This window comes from Apiospora kogelbergensis (genome assembly GCF_038363985.1).
Source record: "Apiospora kogelbergensis strain CBS 113332 chromosome Unknown utg000003l_segment0_segment0, whole genome shotgun sequence".
Classification (NCBI taxonomy): domain Eukaryota; kingdom Fungi; phylum Ascomycota; class Sordariomycetes; order Amphisphaeriales; family Apiosporaceae; genus Apiospora; species Apiospora kogelbergensis.
The window spans coordinates 1,306,354-1,326,757 of NW_027117420.1; the positions used below are offsets into that span (position 1 = coordinate 1,306,354).

Below are 20,404 nucleotides of genomic sequence, written 5' to 3' on the forward strand. Positions count from 1 at the left end.
TCGCATGCCACCGCCTGTCGGCCCTGACGTCCATAATACATGCTCCGAAAGGTAACGCGCTGTGTGGCGCGTTTATTATGGCAGCAAGGTGAAATCGTGATCGTGCGCACCCTTTAAATAATCGTATCCTTCGGGCATCCACTCGACGCACGGAATCTGCCGTTCCCAAGGCAATCAGCTGCCATATCATCCTCTTTCACTTCCCGCAGGGGACTTTCTCGTTCCGAAGGGAAGATAATAGAAAACTCGTCGTGGGGCGGAGGGCAGATACCGTGTACTTACCAGGTCGCCCCATTGTACTTTGTTCTTGATCATCACTGGAAGCTTCATCTTGAGGTCGCTTCGATACCAGCCGGGGAACTGGACCGAGACGAGCATGACTCGGGGTTCGTCGGTCTGGTTGGGCATGCCCGCGTGCCAGAGCCGGAAGTCGCGGATGATCAGCGCACCTTTTGGGAGGCTCGGCTGAATAGGAGGGCAGTCGATGTCACGTCTTCTGTGCTGCAGGTCGGCGCGGATCTGTCTGTATCCCGTGTCAGGGTTTGTCTCGAGCACATCCCTAGTGGTGTCGGTGTGTGAGCCCAGCCAGACTTCGGTCGCGCCATTTTGGGGGAGGTTGCCACCAGGTTAATATTGACGCAGTAGCCGAAAGGCACCTTGGGGAAGTCAAAGTCAATGTCAATATGGGGCGGCTGGCGGCCCCTGGCTTTGAAGGCCGTGTTGGCGCTGTAGAAGCGTAGAGACGGATTGGGGCCGAACATGCATTGGATGACGTCCGTGGCCCAGGGGTTGGCCAGGACGTCGTCGAATACGTAGCCGTCCTCGAGAACTGGTTCTTGCTGAATATTGCCGGTCTCATTGCCGAAGTTTCGGTGGGTGCTACACACATAGTTGTTGTTTGTTAATACACTGTGCATGATAAGTAGGTGCCGCTTTTTAGTATCACTTGATAGAAAGCCGTCAAACTCACTCACGCCGCTCGAGAATACAGCCCCTTCGCCTCGGGGACCATGCGCTCGTTCAGCTTGTCGAGATGCGCTGGGTCGACCGCATTGCTTAGCACGACCATGCCGTCTCGGTGCAGCGCCTCGACAGCCGCTTGGAGGTGATGTGACCCAATCTTATGGGAGGCCAGTTCACCTGGAGTGAGCTCAATCTGGGTGACTTGAGGCTGGGGTAGTCCTCGTTGAGATGCTGCCGGCATTGTGACGACTCGAGATGAAAAGGTGTAAGACAGGCAGCGATGAGACTGGGAAGAGAAAGATTTGGCGCAATGGCGTGTGTGTGTGTGTATGTGAAAAGGTAACGGCGGCGATACGAGCTTCGGAAAGTAGGATCCTGCCTGCTGCTGTTGATAACCGAATAGTGATCAGTCAGTTTTTTCTTCTATAAACAACTGTTGGGGGAGAGAGGAACAAAAGTCGTGATGTTCGATTGGAGAGCAATGCACCACGACAAACCCACTACAATGTGCGGGGAATGGTGAATCATTTCGTGGAACTGTTGCCATTTCCGAATAGAGTCAAGCGTCGGTCAGCGACCGACAGGCTTCTTGCCATTATCCTGTTTCGATGTTCAACGTGGTAGTAATACCACGAATGGAACGATGGACATGGAGTCGGCCGGCCACGCTTCTCTACCCCGGACCTCATGTAACATGCCGGATGCTCCTGTGTGTACCTTTCATAGCTCCTGCAGTTGCCTACTTCGGAAAGGGGCTGTCTCAAACGCATATTTCGGAACTATGAGGTCGGCATTCACATCTGCGGGATCAAGAATGATGCATTGGAAAACAAAAACATTAGATTGATGCTGGCTATGCTATAACTTCTAGAAAAGACCAACTCGCTGATCTAACACCTCTCAAGAGGGCAACCGACATGCGTGCCGTACAAGTCCCCACTTACACCACCAAGCTGCAATGCAGCTCCGACCACGCCGCCTGTTAACATCAGAAGAGTCAGCAAAAGAACACAGTGGTCAAAGGTTCAGTCAGGGGTTCACGTTGATTCACGGCAAGAGAACGATTAGGCAGGGAAGGGAGGATTGCGGAAGATATCGGGACTTACCCAGTCCTTCGCCAGCGATCAGGCCGGCCGCGACGGCGTAGCAGTAGAGGTCGTAGTTGGCCCGCCGCTTCTTCATCCAGATGTGGCCGATGGTGGCGCCGAGGAGCGAGGCGGAGCTGTAGACGGTCTGGGGCAGGACGAAGGCGACGCCCACGGCCATCCAGTTGGGCAGGTAGGCGCGGTACTTCTCGCGCTCGCCCGAGAGCAGCGTGCGTTTGATGAGGACCTGTAGGATCGCCAGGCCGCCGAGCACCAGCGCGAAGATGCCCGACGACAGCGGGATGGTGATGCCGGGCTCCGTCACGGCCTGGGCCACGGCGCGCCAGGCGGCCACCGTGGGAGCCGAGAAGGCGCACGTGTCCGTCACGGACGCGTTCTCGTGGATGATGCAGGGGTACGCCGTGACGAACAAGACGAAGACGCCCGGGGCCAGGAACATGGCGGCCACGGCGCCGATGGCCTGCGCGTAGAACTGCTTCTTGGGCGGCGTGCGCAGCGAGGAAGCCGGTGCGCAGATCAGACGTGAGCTCCTGCGACATCTCGGCGGCGCCAGAGGCGATGCTGCCGGCCACCAGGTTGATCATCTGTGCCTGCGACGTGCTGTAGCCTTGACCCGACGTGATGCCGCCGAAGACGAGCTGACTGGCGTTAGCGCTGGCCGTCAGGGGCGCGATGTCGGTCACGCCAGCGCCGTGGATACCCAGGAAGGCGAAGAAGATGGCGAGGATGGAGGCCAGGATGGCGAGGCCCGCATTCACGTTGAATTGGAGCTCCGAGATGATGCAGGCTACGATGACCATGGCGATGGCGCCGGAGCCCCAAACCCAAAGCGGCACCTGGTCCTTCTCAGTGGCGAAGTCCTCCTCACGGAAGACGCTCTCGCTTCGGTTGGTCGCGCGCGACTGGCTCTGGAAGACGGCACGACTGCGGCCGCCCTTCTTGCGCATGAAGTCCATAGTCTTTGTGTTCTCCCACGCGTAGCGGATCGCCAGGTAAAAGATCCGCCAGTGCACCAGGAGCTCGGCGAGCGAGGTGCAAACAAGCACGCAGACGCCGGGCCAGAGGAACCAGTAGCGCGGAGAGGTGACGCCGTCCGGGCCCGTGCCGTCGTTGAGCGAGGCATACGTCTTGTACTGGTGCCACCTCTCGTTGCCGGGGGCGAGGTCGCGTCCCTGGCAGATGCCGTACTTGACGAGGATGGGTCCGAGGATGCCCCAGGCGAACAGGGTGCCGCCGAAGAGGGACAGGGCCGTGTTGAGCCCGACGAGCATGCCGCTACCAATGAACGCCGGGGTCCACTCGAACATCCAGCCCCAATTCTCGACGTAGATGGCAGCGTTCTGGTAGTTGCCCCAGATGAAGAACCAGGTGAAGATGTGCCAGTCGTAGAGGATGCCGATGGCGTAGTACGAGGCGACGCGCTGCGAGATGGCGGCAAAGAAGGTCCACGCGAGCACCTTCATCCGCTTCATGGCGTTGACGGCTTCGGTGCCGGCGACCATGTGCATGGAGTGGATGGTCAGGGCGGTCGCGGTCGCTGCATATAGATTCGAAGAAGTATTAGTAAATTCGGGACAGGAAGAAACCAAAAGACATTCAGGTTGGTGACGAGGGTCGGATGCTTACGCGTAAGGGAAAATCAGACGCAAATCGCGAGCCATGTTCACGATGAAAAACTTTCGCAATGGGATGGTGAAACAGAGACCGAAGAAGGAACAGATCAGGGTCAGGGTGAAGATTCTGCCTAGATCATCTCTTGGATTGGGTGACATAAGGCCTAGTTGATACATCGCAGGGAGGGCAGCAGTGAAGAGCCCTCCGAGTCCGCCAGCACCGGCCGTCGTTGCTTGTACGATCGAGTTCTCCTGAGGTCGAAAGGGAGCGCCGAGGAAGGGTACCTTAGGGAACAGCTTGGTGAGTAGCTTTATGATACCGAAACCGAAGATGGCACCGAACATGGAGGCTCCGAAGAGGAAACCCGTTTTGAGACCTGTAAGTTCACATCCAGGAGGGGGAAAGTCAGTCCTTGTTCATCACCACGCGCATAACGACAGATAAGAGATCTCAGTTCAACTAGCCAAGGCAGCATACCCAGATAGACATTAGAGGCATTCACAAGAGACCCGAGAATGATTCCGACGACGACGGCCCGCACGGTTAGGGGGTTCTCTTCGTCCGGCACGCCCTCGAGTCGCGGCAGCGGTTTGTAGAGGTCGACAATGGCAGGGACGGCTTCTTCCTGGGGCGTCGGCGGCTTCTCATCGCCCAGTGACGAGTGTGTCGTTCCTAGCTCGGCATCATGGGCGGCATCGTTATTAGCGACCACGGTGGTTGCCGAAGTATCGTTCGAGATTCTCGTCGTCATCTAGGTAGATTCTCCAGGTCCGTCGTATGTCGTTGGCAAGATCCCGTGATGAGGCTAGACACAAGAAAGATACGTAACTAGGTGTGTACAAGCCGAGTATGTACTTAAAAGGGAGTTCCAGAACAAACAGCCACTGGGCTGATTGCGCATGTACGGGGGGGATCCAGCCTGTTTATAAATGACCTGGGGTAATCTTGCCAACAGTCTCCATATCTCAAGCCTCAACAAGGGCCAAGAAGTCCAAGATTCCCTTGCAGGTTCTCGACGAAGTGGCTGAACAGCAATAGGGAGTCGCTGCCTTTTTCTGCGACTTCCTGCACTCTCCAACTGATTCTGCAGTGTAAATGGCAGCAAAGGACGGCCTTTGCGACGGCTCGGCACACCCAATCCCCACTGAATATCCACTGCAGTCATTATAGTCCCCAGCCAGTCGACGGAGATCTGGGTGAGATCCGGCTAAAACGGCACGGTTGACGCTCCCTCAGCGCTCTCGTGATAAAGAGCTGTGTGGCTTATCGGACGCCGAGACACCGGCCGCATACGTTCTGCGGCCTTTGGTTGGGCGGTTGGCGGCCGGTAGGTTGTACAGCCTTTCCCCCTTGCACAGCCAGCCCTGAGTGTCTCCATTATCATACATATACGGTGTAAACGACGAAGGGTTGCAAAAGAGTTAAGCATCTCAGCGGATGCTTGGTGTGAATATATGCTGTTTCTGCAAATCTCATTGTCGCTGAGATCTGACTTGGCCAGACGAAGTCGTCCAGACTGGGCTGACTGCCAAGTTACCGAGTCGTCGTAAGCGGTCCACTTTGTCCTGGATTTTCAGCCCCCAATTTGCCAACAACAAAATGCATAGAAAATCATTTCGCCTGATGGAAGATGGGCATTGCGAAATGTCGGAATGCTAAATGCCATTTGCGTACGGAGTAGGCGCTGCAGAGACAGGGGGAAAGGGCGCTGTGACTGGTGATAGGTCATGCCTGCAGGGCGGCAATCGTGGCTGAAGCTGCCGAATGCCCGTTCTATTGAATTACAGCTCCTTAGCGCTGCAGGACATTTGTGCCTGATGCTCCTACGGCTGCACAGCGCCCCCTTGTGACGTAGATCTTGGGGGTTGAAGTACAGCTGTGTATACTGCCGGCATTCCATGGAAGGGATCGAAGATTCTAAAGTGTATCTTGGGTCGTGGGCTTTAGGCTCGAGGTGGGTTCCAGGCTCGGTGGGCGGGATTTAGATCGAAGGAACCGACCCTGTGGATGAGCTACAACAGGTAGCTCGGTCAACAGAGATAGCTTCGACGTTGTAGCAAGCAGAGCCAACGAACGCATTCTTGTGTCTAGGTATTCGAATATCGCAATGCTGGGGCATTCCAATAGAAAACCAATAGTCCACCAGCCACAACCACATGGCGATCAAGTGACTCCTTGAAGCCCCAAAGGACCCTGGAGGGAGCTAAGCTCAGCTGCTGCCTCCAGCCCCTCCAGGTGATCCGGGAAACGTCACAGCTTCCTTAACCTTACTTCTCTTCCCGCAGCAGCAGAAGAAGCAGCTTCACTCTCACCATCATCATCATCATTGTGAGCACCATGGCGCCATCTGCATCGTTACGCTCCATCCTTGCCTACGCGGGCAACCTGTTCTCGCAGGTTCCGCTCCAGCTGTCCGACGTGCCGAATCCGCTGGCCCCCTTCCTCGGCCCCACCGACCCTACCACCACTGCCACCGCAGCAGCCGCCGTCGGCACGGGTTTCGTCGCTCCTGTCACGCCCTACATCCCTCTCAGCGGGGCGCCGACTTGTCCGATCGACGGGCCGACGAGCTGCAATAACCAGACCTCGGCCGACTCGTGCTGCTTCGTCCACCCGGGCGGCCGCTTGCTGCTGACCCAGTTCTGGGACGAGCAGACACATGTAGGCGGGTCGGAGACGGATTGGACCGCACACGGCCTCTGGTGAGTTACAAGCGGACTAGGCGAGACTGTGGAGATGTTATACCAGTTACCGGGCACTGGATGCTCTCCTTGTTTCATTCCTGCATCTGACGTTTGGTCGCCGCACTCAATCTAGGCCGGATCTTTGCGATGGTTCCTATGACCAGTTCTGCGGCATGACCCCGCGCTTCAACAACATTACCGCCATTCTCAAGCACTACGATCAGGATGAGCTTCTCGGCTACATGAGCCGTTACTGGGTTGCCAAATAGTACGTTTTACCCCTTTCCCCCTTTCTTACCCAACCGATGAAACGAAACATGCTCGGAGCAAGACGCCATGAATGCTCACCTCTTATCTTTTCCTGCAGCGGCACCAACGAGCACCTCTGGGAGCACGAGTACAACAAGCACGCGACTTGCATCAACACGCTGGCGCCCTCATGCTACGGCGACGCCTACAAGCCCGGCCTGGAGGTGGTGGACTACTTCCAGCGGGCGTTCGGGCTCTTCCGCCAGCTCGACACCTACTACGCCCTGCAGCAGTCCGGGATCGAACCCTCGTCGTCCAAGACGTTCGACCTAGAGGTGGTCCAGACCGTGCTCGAGAAGTTCAGTGGCGGGCGGGTCATCCTCAAGTGTGGCGGGCGCCGGCGCGACCGCCTGCACGAGGCCTGGTATGTCTACTTCGTCAAGGGCAGCCTGCAGAGCGGCCAGTTCGTCCCCGCCAGCGACAGCTTCAAGGGTGACCAGGGCAACTGCGCCAAGCGGATCAAGTATCTGCCCAAGCGCAAGAAGAACTGAGATGGATCTTCTAAGCGAGTGCCTACTATGTGTTTGGATGTTAGAATGGTAGATGGGCAGCATTCACATCGCGGAGTTTGTGTTAAATTCAAGACTGGCATTAGCATGTTTGGGGGCGGTGAACCACTCAGATGACAGGCTACTAGATGGGAGTATCAACCATCAGGTTCAGCATATGATAATATGACACTTGTCAATGCATTTCGTCCGTCGGCTTGGCCAATATCTGACAGCTCACGCATGTGCGAAGACCAGACTCTGGTGCGGTGTGTGTGCTCTTATGTTTTGCATTCAGTTGATCTATTGGGATGCTACGTGGTAGTAAGTAGTCTCGTCTCGGCAAGTGCTCGTGTGCCATGGACTCGTGTGGAGCTACGTTGCTTACTACATCGTCAAGGCTGTGAGGCTGATGAATGCAGCTGCTGGGCCCGCAGGTAGGCAATCTACCCTAGGTATCCTTGCTCAGGGCTTGCTCAGGAACATGAAGCGCGCGCGCAACTGGCGGCTCCTTGACAAAACTGACCGCCCTCGCTGGGCTGGGCTGGCATTTCGGGAACATCGCCTGAACCACCGTAGTCCGTTCGTTCCATTGGTTTCATCTCCCTATAATGTGGCATGAAGGCCCAAGTACACGCACACGGTGGGCGATTCCCAGTCGGAACGGAGCCATGGGACTTGATGAGCCAGCCTTCTGAGGTGACCATGCCGGCGACTGGCGGGTGCCGGATCTTGGCCAGGTTATTGTTGTATTTCATGTAGGTAAAATGATCCCATCGATCGTATCGCCAATGGCAACTTCCGAAGCATTGCATACCAGCCCGCCTCCCGTCTGCCGCCCGTCCAGGGGGGGCTCCAGTTCTATAGAAACACGGGAAACAGTGCAATCGGGCCGAGAGGGTTTGAGCATAGAGAGGGGAGAGTCGGCGACGAGCAGAGACTCGGCCTTACAAAGTTACGGGGGAGGAGTACTTGGGGATTTCATTGTCCAACGGTTTCTCAGGCACACTGGCCTTCGAACAGGCGCTCGCGCGGGGGATGGGCTCCGCATTAGGTGGTCTCTTCTCCTCGAATAGCGCTGCGAAGTCTGGTGATTGTGGCATGGTATGAAGTTCTTAACGTTGCAACAAATTCACGCAACCGAACGATCGATCCGACGGTGAATGGCAAATCCTGAAGAAAATTCTCAAAAAGTCGGCATTCCTTGGCAACTTGGAATCAATTTGGTTTTCGGCTTTGGGATATGCAGCATGCTTGCTATCTGTACCACGCCACGCGGAAACGGGTTTTTCCTTTCTTCTTTCGTTCTTCGTCTCTTCCACGCCGCTCGCTTGCCAGCAGGTACATCGGTATCCACCAAAGCTCTGCATCGACGTGTCACGAGCTCCAGTCAGGCTGTGACAGAATGGCATCGACTGCCACGGTTGGAAAGACGATGCGAACCATTACATACTTGTAATGTAGGCCAATGTAGGGGTAGGGGGTTGTCAGTATGTACATATGTACATGGTAGTATGTGTAAGGCAAGATTGCTTGGTATGACGAAATGTGCTGCAGCTGCAGGCAATCCAGCTACCGGAACCAGGACGTTTTGGAAGTCAAAAAGACCCAGGGCACAGGGCACAGGGCCTTCAGCCAAGTGTCTTTCGACGATGGGGTTTGCAGAAAAAGGGCTGTTGGCTGTGATGATCTAAGACTTTGGGGGTTAAGAAACGGGCATCCCGAAAGGATAGGCGCTGGGGGGCGAGTCAATTGGAGTGCTAAACTGCCTTACTGCCTAGTTGGCTGCATGATGGCCTACCGAGCCGGCCGTCGATCGCCTACCCGAACTAGCAGGTACACCAAGGAGAAGGATGCTATTCTTGGGGTCAGGCGTCAGGTTCGGGTCCGTGTAACTCAACTCGGGTTCAGCTCAGCTCGCACAATCCCTCGCTGCGCTGCGCTTTCGTGCTAAATTCGATCAAGAGCTGGATCAGCATTTGTTGTCCTCAGCAGCCGCAATGCCGCTCTTCTAGACCCCTCGAGGGCCACCGTCGCTGTGACGCTTCGATGCAGCCGTGTGGATGAGAGCAAGAGTCGCGGAGTTTACGATACATACCGATTAGATTCGTACGATATGCAAACGTGGTATGAGATATGTGGCTAAAGCTTGACCCTTAGGAAAAAATGGGCTTCTGCAACCAAGATGCATGATGGCAGAGCAATTCCATGGTCGGCACAGTGGGGACGGGTTGTGAGAGGCCAGAAGAGAGGCTGCGGCAGAGAGAAGAACCAAAGGGCCAGAAATAAACGAACGATGTGCGCATCATCCTCTGGCACTGGACAAAATCAGTGTCAAGCGATTCGGAACCCGCTCGCGTCGGAACACACGGCAACACGGCAAAGAATCCCCACTGCCCACTGTGGAAATGGAGGACAGCCCTGACTAGCTGGGCGCTGGCGGCGCATCTCCCACTTGCCCAAAGCCTGGTCTAACTGCTAACAGCCAAATATCCGTCGTCTGAACTGCCGCCCAATCAAGATCACAGTGAGGCAGCTTGGCAGTTAGTTTCCAGCACATCGCTCATCGCTCATCGCTCATCGCTCATCGAACACCCTCCGTTCATTTCGCCATGCACAACCTAGCGCAGCCTAAAGCAGAACAAGGTCTAGCCCCATGCAATGGAAGCAATTCATTGACAGCTCGAACCCGGGCACATACTTCTTCTACCCTTCTCCCGTTACACCGTCGTTCGCTCGCTCGCGCTGATCTGGCCGGCCAGACAGTGTTCCAAATGCACTACGTACATATTGTTGCACACAAACTGGCACGGTGGGTACATAGACAGTCAGCCTGGCAAGCTGGCTAGCTGGGCAATTAGCAAGGTGAGATCGTTCCCCAATCGATACCTACGACCGAACTGCCATTTGTGGTCAAGCTTATTTTGCAACGGTGCGGAATTGTAGGATCCTTGCGTGGGCCGTCATCATTTATTTGGCTTACCTACTCGCATAGTCCATCCAGCATTTCAGATACTGTATACGGAGTACACCGGAGTCTGAAACCACGACTTTGCCATGCCATTAGGTATTAGACGGTGGACTAACAAATGGCTGTTAAGCTGGCGTCAAGCCGTCTAATAATCATGATGAATGTTCAATAATCTGATCCTTCCGAAAAAGCGTTGTTGCCAGCGAGCCAGCTAGCCAGCTAGCCAGCACGGGCATATGGCATTGGCACCTGGCCAGTGCCCGCCTCACCATCCAATCCCAAGATCAGAGCAGTCTCGGCTATCTCTAGGGACTCCTCGCTATGGCCTCGCCTTCTAATACCTGCAGATTGCCCAGTTCCATGCTTACTTGCCGGGATTCTAGGTGTACAGTAAGAATGAAGCCATGGAGAATGAAGATGCTGAGGAGCGTCTAGCGTTAGGCATTCAATTCTCGTTGCTAGAAACTAGTGGAATAACACGTTACTGTGGCTTTTCTCAAGCTTGCAACCGTCTGAAGATAGCGCGCCAGGTCCGGCAAGGCCTGCCACGGCGGGCTTGGCCGCCAGTGTTCTGCATACCGTAGCGCGCCAGCGCCAGTGCGGTGGTACATTCAGAAACGAAACCCAGGCTGCCAGAGACACAGGGGTCTTGCTCCCATCCTTCCGAACCAAATGACAGACGCCAACTACGCATGAACGTGAGGGTGTCTCGACATCCGAAATCATAATCGGATTTGAGCACATGCCCAAGTGAAGATGCAACCAAATACCAAAGCAGTAACTCTGTGAGGCCCGACTGGCAAGCCAGCGGCCTGTCACACCGTTCGAACTCCGACCTCCGACCTCCGCACAGAAGGTGTACAAATCCATGTGGTAGGTGGATGATGAACGACGGCTGCCAAATCCCTGTCGAAGTCGAGTTCGTCTGCACAGTAGGGGAGCCGACCAGAGGCACGGAGCCGAGGAGGAACAGAAACAGAGGCGTTCCTACTCTGAATACCTGCACATACTTCCCTCCTGGTTGCACGCTCAGCTCCTATTGGATTGCGCTGGCTGACCTGGCTGGCTTTGGCCTGTCAAAGTTGACGCAATGCCACCACATGCCATGCCATACAACGTTGCGGCATGCTCACATACACAGCCATATATTAAAACCAGTCACCAGGCACGGGTAATCTCAGCTCTCCAAGCCACACAACCATTCCCCGAATTGTTAGCAACTGTATCGCGGGCTCTCTCTGGCTCTCGCTCCCTCCATCCAGGCTATGGCATGAGTACAAGCTTGCAAGTAAGGAGTTGCGCAACATACGATCGCCCCCCTCTCTTTTCTCAGACTCATCGCCCAACTCCCCCAACCATTTGTATGGAGATGGAGAGGTCGAGGAAATGCCGAGGAGGCGGGCACAAACAAGTTTCTCGGCTAGCATCTTAGTCTCTTGCCTGAAAAGTACCTAGTGAAGTCGCAGCGGCCTGGCGGCTTGCTTCTGGTTTTAGGGGGCCTTTCATAAGCATGCCCATATTATTACTATTGTCATGCCGGACGTAGTTATTCGTTGATTGATTGATCGATTCCGCTGTCCTTTCCGGTGTCTCCCTGCCTTCTGCCTCCCTCCCTCCCTGCCTCCAGTAATCCACCACCACACTTCCACATCCACACCCTCCCTCTCAGCCCACACACCCACTCCCTTTTGCTCCCATTCGCTCGTCGTGTCCCCCTGGCCCAGGGCTAGGACGAAGTGGGAGCTAGCGTCCCCAGTGCGTGAAGTTCCTGTGGGCGCCACAACCTTTCCTCTTCCTCTCTCATTTCGACACACTCATACCAAGCCCAAAGAGCAGACACACCACACGACTTTCTTCGACCACTACTTCCCACTAGCAGCTAGGACCAGACCAGCCCGAGGTAGTTCATCTTCTCCATTCTCCTCCCCCTGTCCGCCCTTCCCTCTCTCTCTCTTCCCCCCTTCATCCACTTTCTTGTCTTGCCTTGTTGCGTGGTTGTCGTGCCAGACTTTTGTTCCAGTCACGATAGTCGCTCATTTCTCCCCTCTCAGAAGGAGCAACCTGCTGTAAAAGCACTCGAAAACCGAGTATACGACACTCGAGATTATTGAAGAAGGGAAGCATTAGAATCTTCCTCTTCTCGCCTATTTGGTGTCAGCACACCCAACCGATCACTTAACCCCCGGACAGGAATCCCCCGCGTTTCCTAATTCATTTCTCGCTCCTCCGCCTTTCTCACCACGACGGGCCGATTAACAAAGCGTGACAATCTCTCCTTCCCAATTCAATCCATTTTCCAACGCCCACTCCGCAAAATCCGGTCGTGGAGTGTGCCCGGCGCTGCTTCCTCCACAAAGCCTATTATCGTGCCTTGCGCAATCTATCCGTGCGAAGGACACTTCCGTACTCATCACAACTACCAATCGACTCGAGTCGAGACCGGCGCCATCACCACATTCAGAAATCAACTTTCTGGGCCTGCGTCGTCTCAGCAGTCGGCAGCATGTCGACCGCTGTGAAAAGAGCGTAAGTTAACGAACGACCTGCGAGCTTGTTACTTCTGGTAGGAGGCGTGTCTTGATGGCTAACTTGACGCTCTATGCAATAGTTGCGATGCTTGTCATCGTCGCAAGGTCAAATGTGACGGCATCAACCCCTGCCGCAACTGCTCGTCAGCTCAATTGACTTGCACCTACAACGCCATTCCTCAGAAAAAGGGACCGAAGGGATCAAGAGCGAAGGTCATCAGCGAGTTGCGCGAAACACAACGCGCCACCAGTCTTTCGGCCAAGGTCCAGAGCCGTCTCAATGGCATCAACAGTCCGCCATGCACACCGTCATTGCAACCCAACACGGGCCTGCTGTCGAACGAGCTGATCAAGGAGAGCATCGACTTCTTCTTCGCCCACATGTACCCGACGATGCCGATCTTGAACCGCCAAAGGTTGGAGCAGCAGTCGCTCTACATGGACCAAAGTCTGGACACATACACTCTACTCACATCTTTATGCGCGTTTGTGCTTCTGCAGCCTGGCATGGTCATGCCAGGTAACGATCCACTTTTCGAGCACCCCGGCGCCAACATCACATCAAGTCATCTACTTCTAGAAGAAGCAATGCGTGTGCGAAAGGGATACGACTATACGGAATCACCGACGCTCAACACTCTGTGCACAAGCTACTTCATCTTCGGATGCTATTATGCCCTGGAGATGCACGAGAAGGCTTGGTACCATCTCCGAGAAGCCGCCACACTAGCACACATGGGTGGTATGACGCAGGAAGAAAAATACATGCAGTTTGATGGTATTGAATCTTCTAGGAGGCGGCGCCTATACTGGCTCGTATTCGTTGCTGAAAGGTTTGTTGCTCACTCTTCATCTTGTTGATAATATGTTGGTTTGGCTGACAGTAACTTTCAGGGCTTACGCACTCAAATATAACCGACCTTTGTCGCTCCCCACTGCGATAAATCCACCGACCATGAATGACGACCCTTCGGATCCTTTGGCTCATCAGTTGAATGGATTCATCATGATGGTCAACCTTTTCCGGCCGTTTGACGATGCATTCATGCTCTTCTGGAACAAGACACGCAACGAGTGCTCCCCATCCCTACTTGGGCGCTCTTCAAAAACAAGCGTCGGAGATGAACTCACCTTACATGAACGGTGGAGAGTCTCAGATCGGCGACATGCGCACCAACCAGCAATGGATGAAGACGGTTAATTGGCACCTCAGCATGCAAAGCGGATGCGTGCCTCCGAATAGCGAGGACATGTCCTACCAGTATCCCCTGGACGTCTCCAGAGATCTGATGTCTATCACTTCACAGTTCTCTACCCAGAGCACTGACGTGCTTGGCGTTCCCTTGGTGGCGAAACTGATGGAGATTGCTTGCTCGCTGACCGACGTGTTGGCCATGCAGCCATCATCTGGGGACCCGTTCAGTGTTGGACCCCAGCAGCATCTCCAAGCCCTGCTTCAGCTTGTGTCGATCCTTCGAGGAGGCCAGCATCACTTCCTGCCTCTGCTCTTGAGCAAGGTGCACGACATTCTACCCAGACTCGCCAACCCCATGTTGCAGCGTGTGCCGGAGAATATCTGCAATATCGATATCTTTGATGGATTCGGCAATGCCGGCATGGCTCAACCGCCGGTCATGAACGACTTCAAGGCCGAGCAGTTCAAGTCGGAACCATATACACCTGCGCCGGTGCCTAGGATCGATGAGATTAATGATTCGGCAAGCTCGACTGGTGCTCCTGCTGGAGGCGAGATGAGCTCGCCATTCCCGATGGCCAACTCGCCGGCCGTCGTGTCGCCCGGCATGGACTATACCCACGGCCAAAATCAACAAGTTCACATGAATGGACTGAATACCATGCAGGATATGGTTATGAATCCACTGGGTCAAGGCCAACAATCCGCTATCAATCAAGCGGCCCCGGTTACTACTCAAGCTGAGCAGCAACACAGCGGATTCCAGTCCCAGAGTTTCGCGCCGAATCACAACATCCATGGTCAAATGTCCCATTTGAACCAAAACATTAGTCAATCTCAGGGTATCGGAGGAATGGGTCACCGACCCCAAGGCTCGAGCCATGGCCCATCGTATAACCATATGATGATGAGCAGCATCCTGAATCGGCAACCGCCCCAAAGGACGAACAGTTTCTCGATGCATCAACAAACGCCACAGGTACCACGGACTGTGGCAGACTTCCATGCGTTACAAAGAACAACCTCGGACAACGTCACGATGACCGGCATGGGACTGAACCAGATGGGAAGCGACATGGACTTTAGTGGACTGAGGTAGTCAGTCTACTGAAGGGCCAGACTGACAACTTCGGTCATCTACCCTCTCCTTGCTTCGATTTACCCTTGTATACATATTAGACATGACCACTCCCTCCTACTGGCTGGGACTCGATGCACTGGGGACCGCATTACGCCAAAAAGATTATTAATTTCGACCAAGAGTCGAAACCAAAATTACGTTTACTTCAAAAAAGAGCTGGAAAAGAATGGGGGGCACAGCAAGCAAAACATGGTTTTTTTTCAATAATGATTCAAAGATTCAAGCATGGACTTCGAATGATGAGGGTAAGTATTCTTTGTTCTGGGAATTTTGGGAGGGCAACTGGAGTTTTGGCGACGACTGGTGTTTCGGTGATCAGAAAGAAATTCTCCGGCGGACTGCAGTCTCGCCCCTTTTTATTGTTTTACGACACATCGATCAAGAGAGCAGGATATATAAAGGCAACCGACCGAGAACGGTCAGCAGGATTGGAGCGTTCTATCTGTTGTAAGATTTTGCGCCATCTAGGAATGCGCCAACATCATAGCTTATTAGACCATCCTCAAACTATCTATAGTTTTTTCTCTGCCTGGGTGTGTGAGCTACGCAAGTTATGTGTCTTCCGAACAATAATCAGCTAGCCTGGGTCACGAATCCCACAGCATTACCTTCTTGACCCTGTTGCCTCGAATCTGATGAACGTAGGCTCATGAGAACGTATTCTTGAGGGTTGCAATGTATTTGGGGAACATGTCGTTCCCTAGCCAGCCCTGAAGGTGGATATACAAGAGACAGTCCTACATTTTACATATTTTCAACTGACAATGCTAGGTGAAAAATGACAGCCAGTCTCTAACAATATGTGTCGCGTTACGTTACACATTCTGACATATACACCCGGCTGCCCTAGATAGCAATTTTCATCAAAGTCATGAAATGGCTGACCTGGGCCTATTATTTCTTCCTATGATCGGGGCTCTCCTGTCAATTTTGGTCCGCGACCTGGTTAGGCTGAACAGCCAGTAAAGCCCTCGAAACGATGAGCAGCAGTCAGTGCAGGGCTGTGTGGCCTGATGTGCGACCGCCGTTAGCACGGATGGGAAGCTAGGTAGAGGCCTCTCCGCAGGGGTGAGACGAGCAGCGTTGAGACGTTGTCAACAGCAACTCGGCTGTCAGCCCAAAGCAGATGCTTGCTCTTGTCCGAAACGTGGAGTATCATGGAAAGACGGCCAAAAACCACAAGAAGAGGATCGTTTGGCAAACCGTGGGTATACATAATCCATTCCATAACAGTTGATTATTACCCTGAGAGTTTGCACGGCCAGTACAACCTACTAACCTAATACACCTACTGTCCTACATACAACAGCAGTCTCACGTGAATGCCGTCGCTACGTGTGGTGGATATACTCATCGTGCGTCTTTTTATCGGTCATGTGATTGTTGCAAGGTCGCACGATAGCCTCAATTGAAAGGGAGATGAAAGAAGGCAGGCAGCGATATATGGCCCATGGAGGATGGCGACGGTGGAAATGAGAGCAGTATGGTAACAATCACGAAATAAACCAGTCGTGAACACTTTACGGATCGTGTCCGGATAGTTCTGGACACCAGCTGCAAGCTAATCTCGAGAATAGCTAATATGCGTACGACACTGGGACACAAAAGGAAGAATATTATGACCTTCTTCAGCAACGTTTTTTTATTGTCTATTTGTATCTCAAGAACATGATGTATATGAGATTCCACATCTTAGCTGCGCTTTCCTCACCTGCTTCCTTTTACTCCGCCCTTCTAATGTGCTTGCTCTTTTCTGCCAACTTACAAAGTCTAGATGTCCTAATCTACCGATAAGTAATCCAGTGGTACTTTAAGCAAAGTCGACTTCCCAGTCTGCACCGACCCGGACGCCGAGACGTCCCAAGACCGCAAATGCCGCGCGCCCGCCCTCAGCCTTGTAGAAGTCGAGCTTGACGTTATGGGTCTTGCCCTCCGACGTTACAGGCACCTCGGTCTTGCCCTCCCATGACGAGGGGGCGCCGACCATGATAATCTTGTCGTAGCTGACGTTGTGGAACTTCTTCATCCAGTCGCCCTCTTTAGTCTTGGATTCCACTTTGGAAGCGGCCTCCGAAGTGAGCAGCAGCTGTTTGTACTCGAAGACGCGGTGGATGAACTGGCCCTTCTCAAACTCGAAGCTGTCGCCGTCGTCGACGTACAGCTCGCCGCGAGCGGAGCCATCCTTGCCGATAACCACCACGAGAGTGTAGTCATCAAACTTCATGAGCTGGGTGGACCGTCTGGGAATATCGCGGCGCGGGAAGATGTGGCCGCCGCGCATGAGGACAGGGATGGTCTCAATGGGCGCCGTGACAGAGACGGACTTGCCCTTGTGCGTCGAGAGCTTGTGATAGGTGAAGTAGTCGTAGTAGTGCTCGTCATCGGGGATATAGACGTCAGTGTCGAACTTGTCCTTCTCCACGATGGGTTTGACGAGCAGACCCGTGGAGCCGACAAAAAACTGGTCGTCTACGGCAAAACCGGACTCCTCACCCGGGTGGGTCCAGTACATGGGACGGATGATGGGGCTGCCGTCCCGGTTGGCGTGGAAGAAGGCCGTGTACCAAGACGGCATGAGGCTGTAGCGGAGGCGCAAAGCCGCCGTGATGATGGAGCGGTGAGGCTCCGAAGCCATGTACGGCTCGCGGCGGCGAGCGTCGATATGAGCATGGCCACGGAAGAAAGGATAGAAGGCACCAGCCTGGTACCATCGGGTCTGCAGCTCGATCTCGGGGTTGCCAAAGAAACCACCCACGTCCGCCCCGGAGAAGGGGAAGCCGGCGATACCTTGGGCGAGAATCATCGGCACGGCCGCACCAAGATGATCCCAGCTGGCCTGGTTGTCTCCTGTCCACATGGCACCCAGACGCTGAGATCCAGCAAAGAACGAGCGAGTAAGGACAAATGGTCGTCGCATCTCGCCCTTCTTGCGGCTTACAAGAGCCTCCCAAGTCGCGTTGTGGAAAGTCATGCCGTTGATGTTGTGAACATCACGGTGCTCCCAGCCACCGTAATGTAGGTTGTCCTTGGGCATTGTGACCTCGGGGCCGTTGAAGACCGAGGGCTCGTTCATGTCGTTCCAGACGTAGGTATTCTCCATGGTGCCCTTGAAGTAGTCGTACTTGAACAGCGAGGTCCACCACTTGATGGCGGCGGGGCTGAAGGCGTCAATCCACATGGAGGAACCTGGCCAGCACCATCCATCGAAGTCGTTTCCGTCCTTGTTCTTCACAGCATGACCCTTGGACTTCATCTCAGAGATCACCGGGTAGTTGTCGACATTCTTGATGTGAGGATCAATGATGGTCACCAGCTTACGGCCGTGGTCGTCCAACTGCTTGCCCATGGAAATCGGGTCCTTGAACATATCGGGGTCCCAAGTGAAGTACTTCTTCTCATGAGTGTACTCAATGTCGAGCCAAATGACATCATAGGGGATGTTGAACTTGTCCATCTTGCGATCGACCTCCTTAACGTCGTCGTCCGAGACATAGTTCCAGCGGCACTGGTGGTAGCCAAGCGAGAACTCGGCTGGCATGGCAGTGGTACCAGTCAGCTCTCCATAGGCCTTGCTGATGTCCTTGGGAGTGGGGCCGAGGAAGACGAAAACATCCATCAGACCAGACTCGGAAATCCAGTGGGTGTGGGTGTTGGTCTTGGAGCTACCACCGAGGCTCAGGGGGTTCTTAGTTTGCTTGACCTTGGCCACATCGATCCAGGTCTCGGCGCCGTTCAGCCAAAAGACACCGACCGTGGAGTCCTTCCGCTGAGCCTGCATGAACGGGATGGCTCCGTACAGCGTCATAGGGCTGTCCAAGACGTACTCGAAGACATCAGCGTTGTACAAGCGGTAGGGTTCCTCGTAGTTCCCCTCGCCACCTCGTGTCTCCTTCAGAGACAGGGGGGCCAGCGTGCTCAGGAATACCATATACGTGCTCGTATTCAGGGAATGTGATATCGAGGGCTACACTTTCGGGGCCGCGAGGCTTGGTGTCTGTGTTACCGCCAAAGGTCTCATCCCACCATGTGCTTTCGTCCAGGTGAGCTGGGACTTCTTCCTTCTTGGGCTCCTCCTCCTCTTCCTTCTTCTCCTCGCCCTCTGGGACTTCTTCGCCCTCCTTTTTTCGGCCTCTTCTTTTTCTCAGGCTCGGGCTTGTCGATCTTGGGACGCCAGTGCTCCATATTCATCAGACCGCGGTCGTTGAACTTGATCTGGATGTCGCCACCGCGCTTGAAATCGATGGCGAAGGGGTCGAACTTAATGACAGCCTCGAAGGCGCCCTCGGGACCGTACTTGACGGTGACGCCCTTCTTGTCCTCGTGGGTAATTTTGGCATCGGGGTCGAGAGCAAGTCCGCCAACGACGGCCCACTTCTCAGCCTCGTTGTAGCGCTCCTTGCGGGCCTTGCTGTCGTGGCGGAGGTCGATGCTCTGGGTCTTGCGCTTCTCCTCGTCGACGGTGACGCGGGCGGTGCCCGACTTGAGGAAGGAGACGGTGAGGGGGCAGGTTCACGGTCGAACCCTGCTCGTCGACGGTCTTGAGGATGGTGGCTTCGAATTGGCCCTGCTTCAAGGAGGAGGCTTCACCTGAAAGGATCTTGTAGGGGCTTTGCCAGGTAGACTGGGCGACGGCGTGGTCGGCGTAGGCGCGGTTACGCTTGCAGAAGCCGGACTGGTGGCATTTCTTGAAATCGTTCTCTTTCACCAAGACGACCGGCGTGAAGAGCGAGCAGAGAACGGAGAGGGAGGCATAGGTAAGCCGTCCAGCTCGTGGACAGCGGACCGGAGCTCTTCATTCTGTGGCGGGTTTGGACCCCAACGTGGGGATGCAGTGCAATTGAGGCCGTTGCTGTCTTCGGCGCTAGAGGAAACAGAACAGAACGAGGGAGTAGCGAGATTCAAGTGCAGACTGGGTTTCTTCTATATGGAAACCAGCCAATTGATCCCGTCGTAAAAAGGCATGCGGGATCGCAGGTCCTTGTTGATGATGGGAGGGAAATGTCGAATAGCAGCAAGCAAGCAGCTCGAAGTGAACAACAGCTGCTTAGCTGGCCGAATCCCGAGGAGCTACCAATCATGGGCAGGGGTGTGTGTAGGGGGGGAGGGGGTCGGGTCCCCGCATTCTGCCCACCGACTAGCTAGACTGCTGCTACAGTACGTACTGCGAGCCACGCCGCCGCCGTTCTGGGGAGCTGCAGAAGCGTCATTCTTGGACACCCCCTGTATGCATTCACTGGCTTATCGTCAGGTTAGATCAGATCAGATCAAATCAGATCAAGCATCCATCGTGTCTCCTTTCAGCGCCAGCATGGCAGACTGCTAGCCATTTCCAATCGGTTCTATGCTCAAAAAATTCAAAGTAGAGGTGTCATAACCCATGGTTCTATTCACCAACTCCCACAACA

The 20,404-nt window shown here is 54.5% G+C and overlaps 6 protein-coding genes across 6 annotated transcripts; 2 read left to right on the forward strand and 4 right to left on the reverse strand.

Annotated features, from left to right (window-relative positions):
* Window positions 1-75: 75 nt before the first annotated feature.
* On the reverse strand, window positions 76-1,204 carry PG998_005155 (phytanoyl-CoA dioxygenase family protein; the record flags this gene model as incomplete). Its single annotated transcript, XM_066871973.1, has 4 exons — window positions 76-156; window positions 283-523; window positions 592-879; window positions 975-1,204. 4 exons carry the CDS (start codon window positions 1,202-1,204, stop codon window positions 76-78), a joined length of 840 nt encoding a protein of 279 aa, XP_066732070.1.
* A 649-nt stretch (window positions 1,205-1,853) lies between these two features.
* Window positions 1,854-4,434, reverse strand: PG998_005156 (oligopeptide transporter; the record flags this gene model as incomplete). Its single annotated transcript, XM_066871974.1, has 5 exons — window positions 1,854-1,942; window positions 2,070-2,376; window positions 2,426-3,606; window positions 3,715-4,059; window positions 4,161-4,434. The coding sequence occupies 5 exons, from the start codon at window positions 4,432-4,434 to the stop codon at window positions 1,854-1,856; spliced, it is 2,196 nt and encodes a 731-aa protein (XP_066732071.1).
* Window positions 4,435-6,020: 1,586 nt separating this feature from the next.
* PG998_005157 (uncharacterized protein) lies at window positions 6,021-7,167 on the forward strand (the record flags this gene model as incomplete). Its single annotated transcript, XM_066871975.1, has 3 exons — window positions 6,021-6,385; window positions 6,501-6,635; window positions 6,735-7,167. 3 exons carry the CDS (start codon window positions 6,021-6,023, stop codon window positions 7,165-7,167), a joined length of 933 nt encoding a protein of 310 aa, XP_066732072.1.
* Window positions 7,168-7,615: 448 nt separating this feature from the next.
* On the reverse strand, window positions 7,616-8,267 carry PG998_005158 (uncharacterized protein; the record flags this gene model as incomplete). The annotated part of the gene is made up of 3 exons (XM_066871976.1): window positions 7,616-7,729; window positions 7,805-7,895; window positions 8,116-8,267. 3 exons carry the CDS (start codon window positions 8,265-8,267, stop codon window positions 7,616-7,618), a joined length of 357 nt encoding a protein of 118 aa, XP_066732073.1.
* A 4,371-nt stretch (window positions 8,268-12,638) lies between these two features.
* PG998_005159 (uncharacterized protein) lies at window positions 12,639-14,957 on the forward strand (the record flags this gene model as incomplete). Its single annotated transcript, XM_066871977.1, has 4 exons — window positions 12,639-12,661; window positions 12,744-13,496; window positions 13,558-13,777; window positions 13,815-14,957. 4 exons carry the CDS (start codon window positions 12,639-12,641, stop codon window positions 14,955-14,957), a joined length of 2,139 nt encoding a protein of 712 aa, XP_066732074.1.
* Window positions 14,958-16,809: 1,852 nt separating this feature from the next.
* On the reverse strand, window positions 16,810-19,795 carry PG998_005160 (glycosyl hydrolase family 31; the record flags this gene model as incomplete). Its single annotated transcript, XM_066871978.1, is given in 4 exon segments — window positions 16,810-18,963; window positions 19,023-19,478; window positions 19,513-19,766; window positions 19,783-19,795. The coding sequence occupies 4 exon segments, from the start codon at window positions 19,793-19,795 to the stop codon at window positions 16,810-16,812; spliced, it is 2,877 nt and encodes a 958-aa protein (XP_066732075.1).
* Window positions 19,796-20,404: the final 609 nt, after the last annotated feature.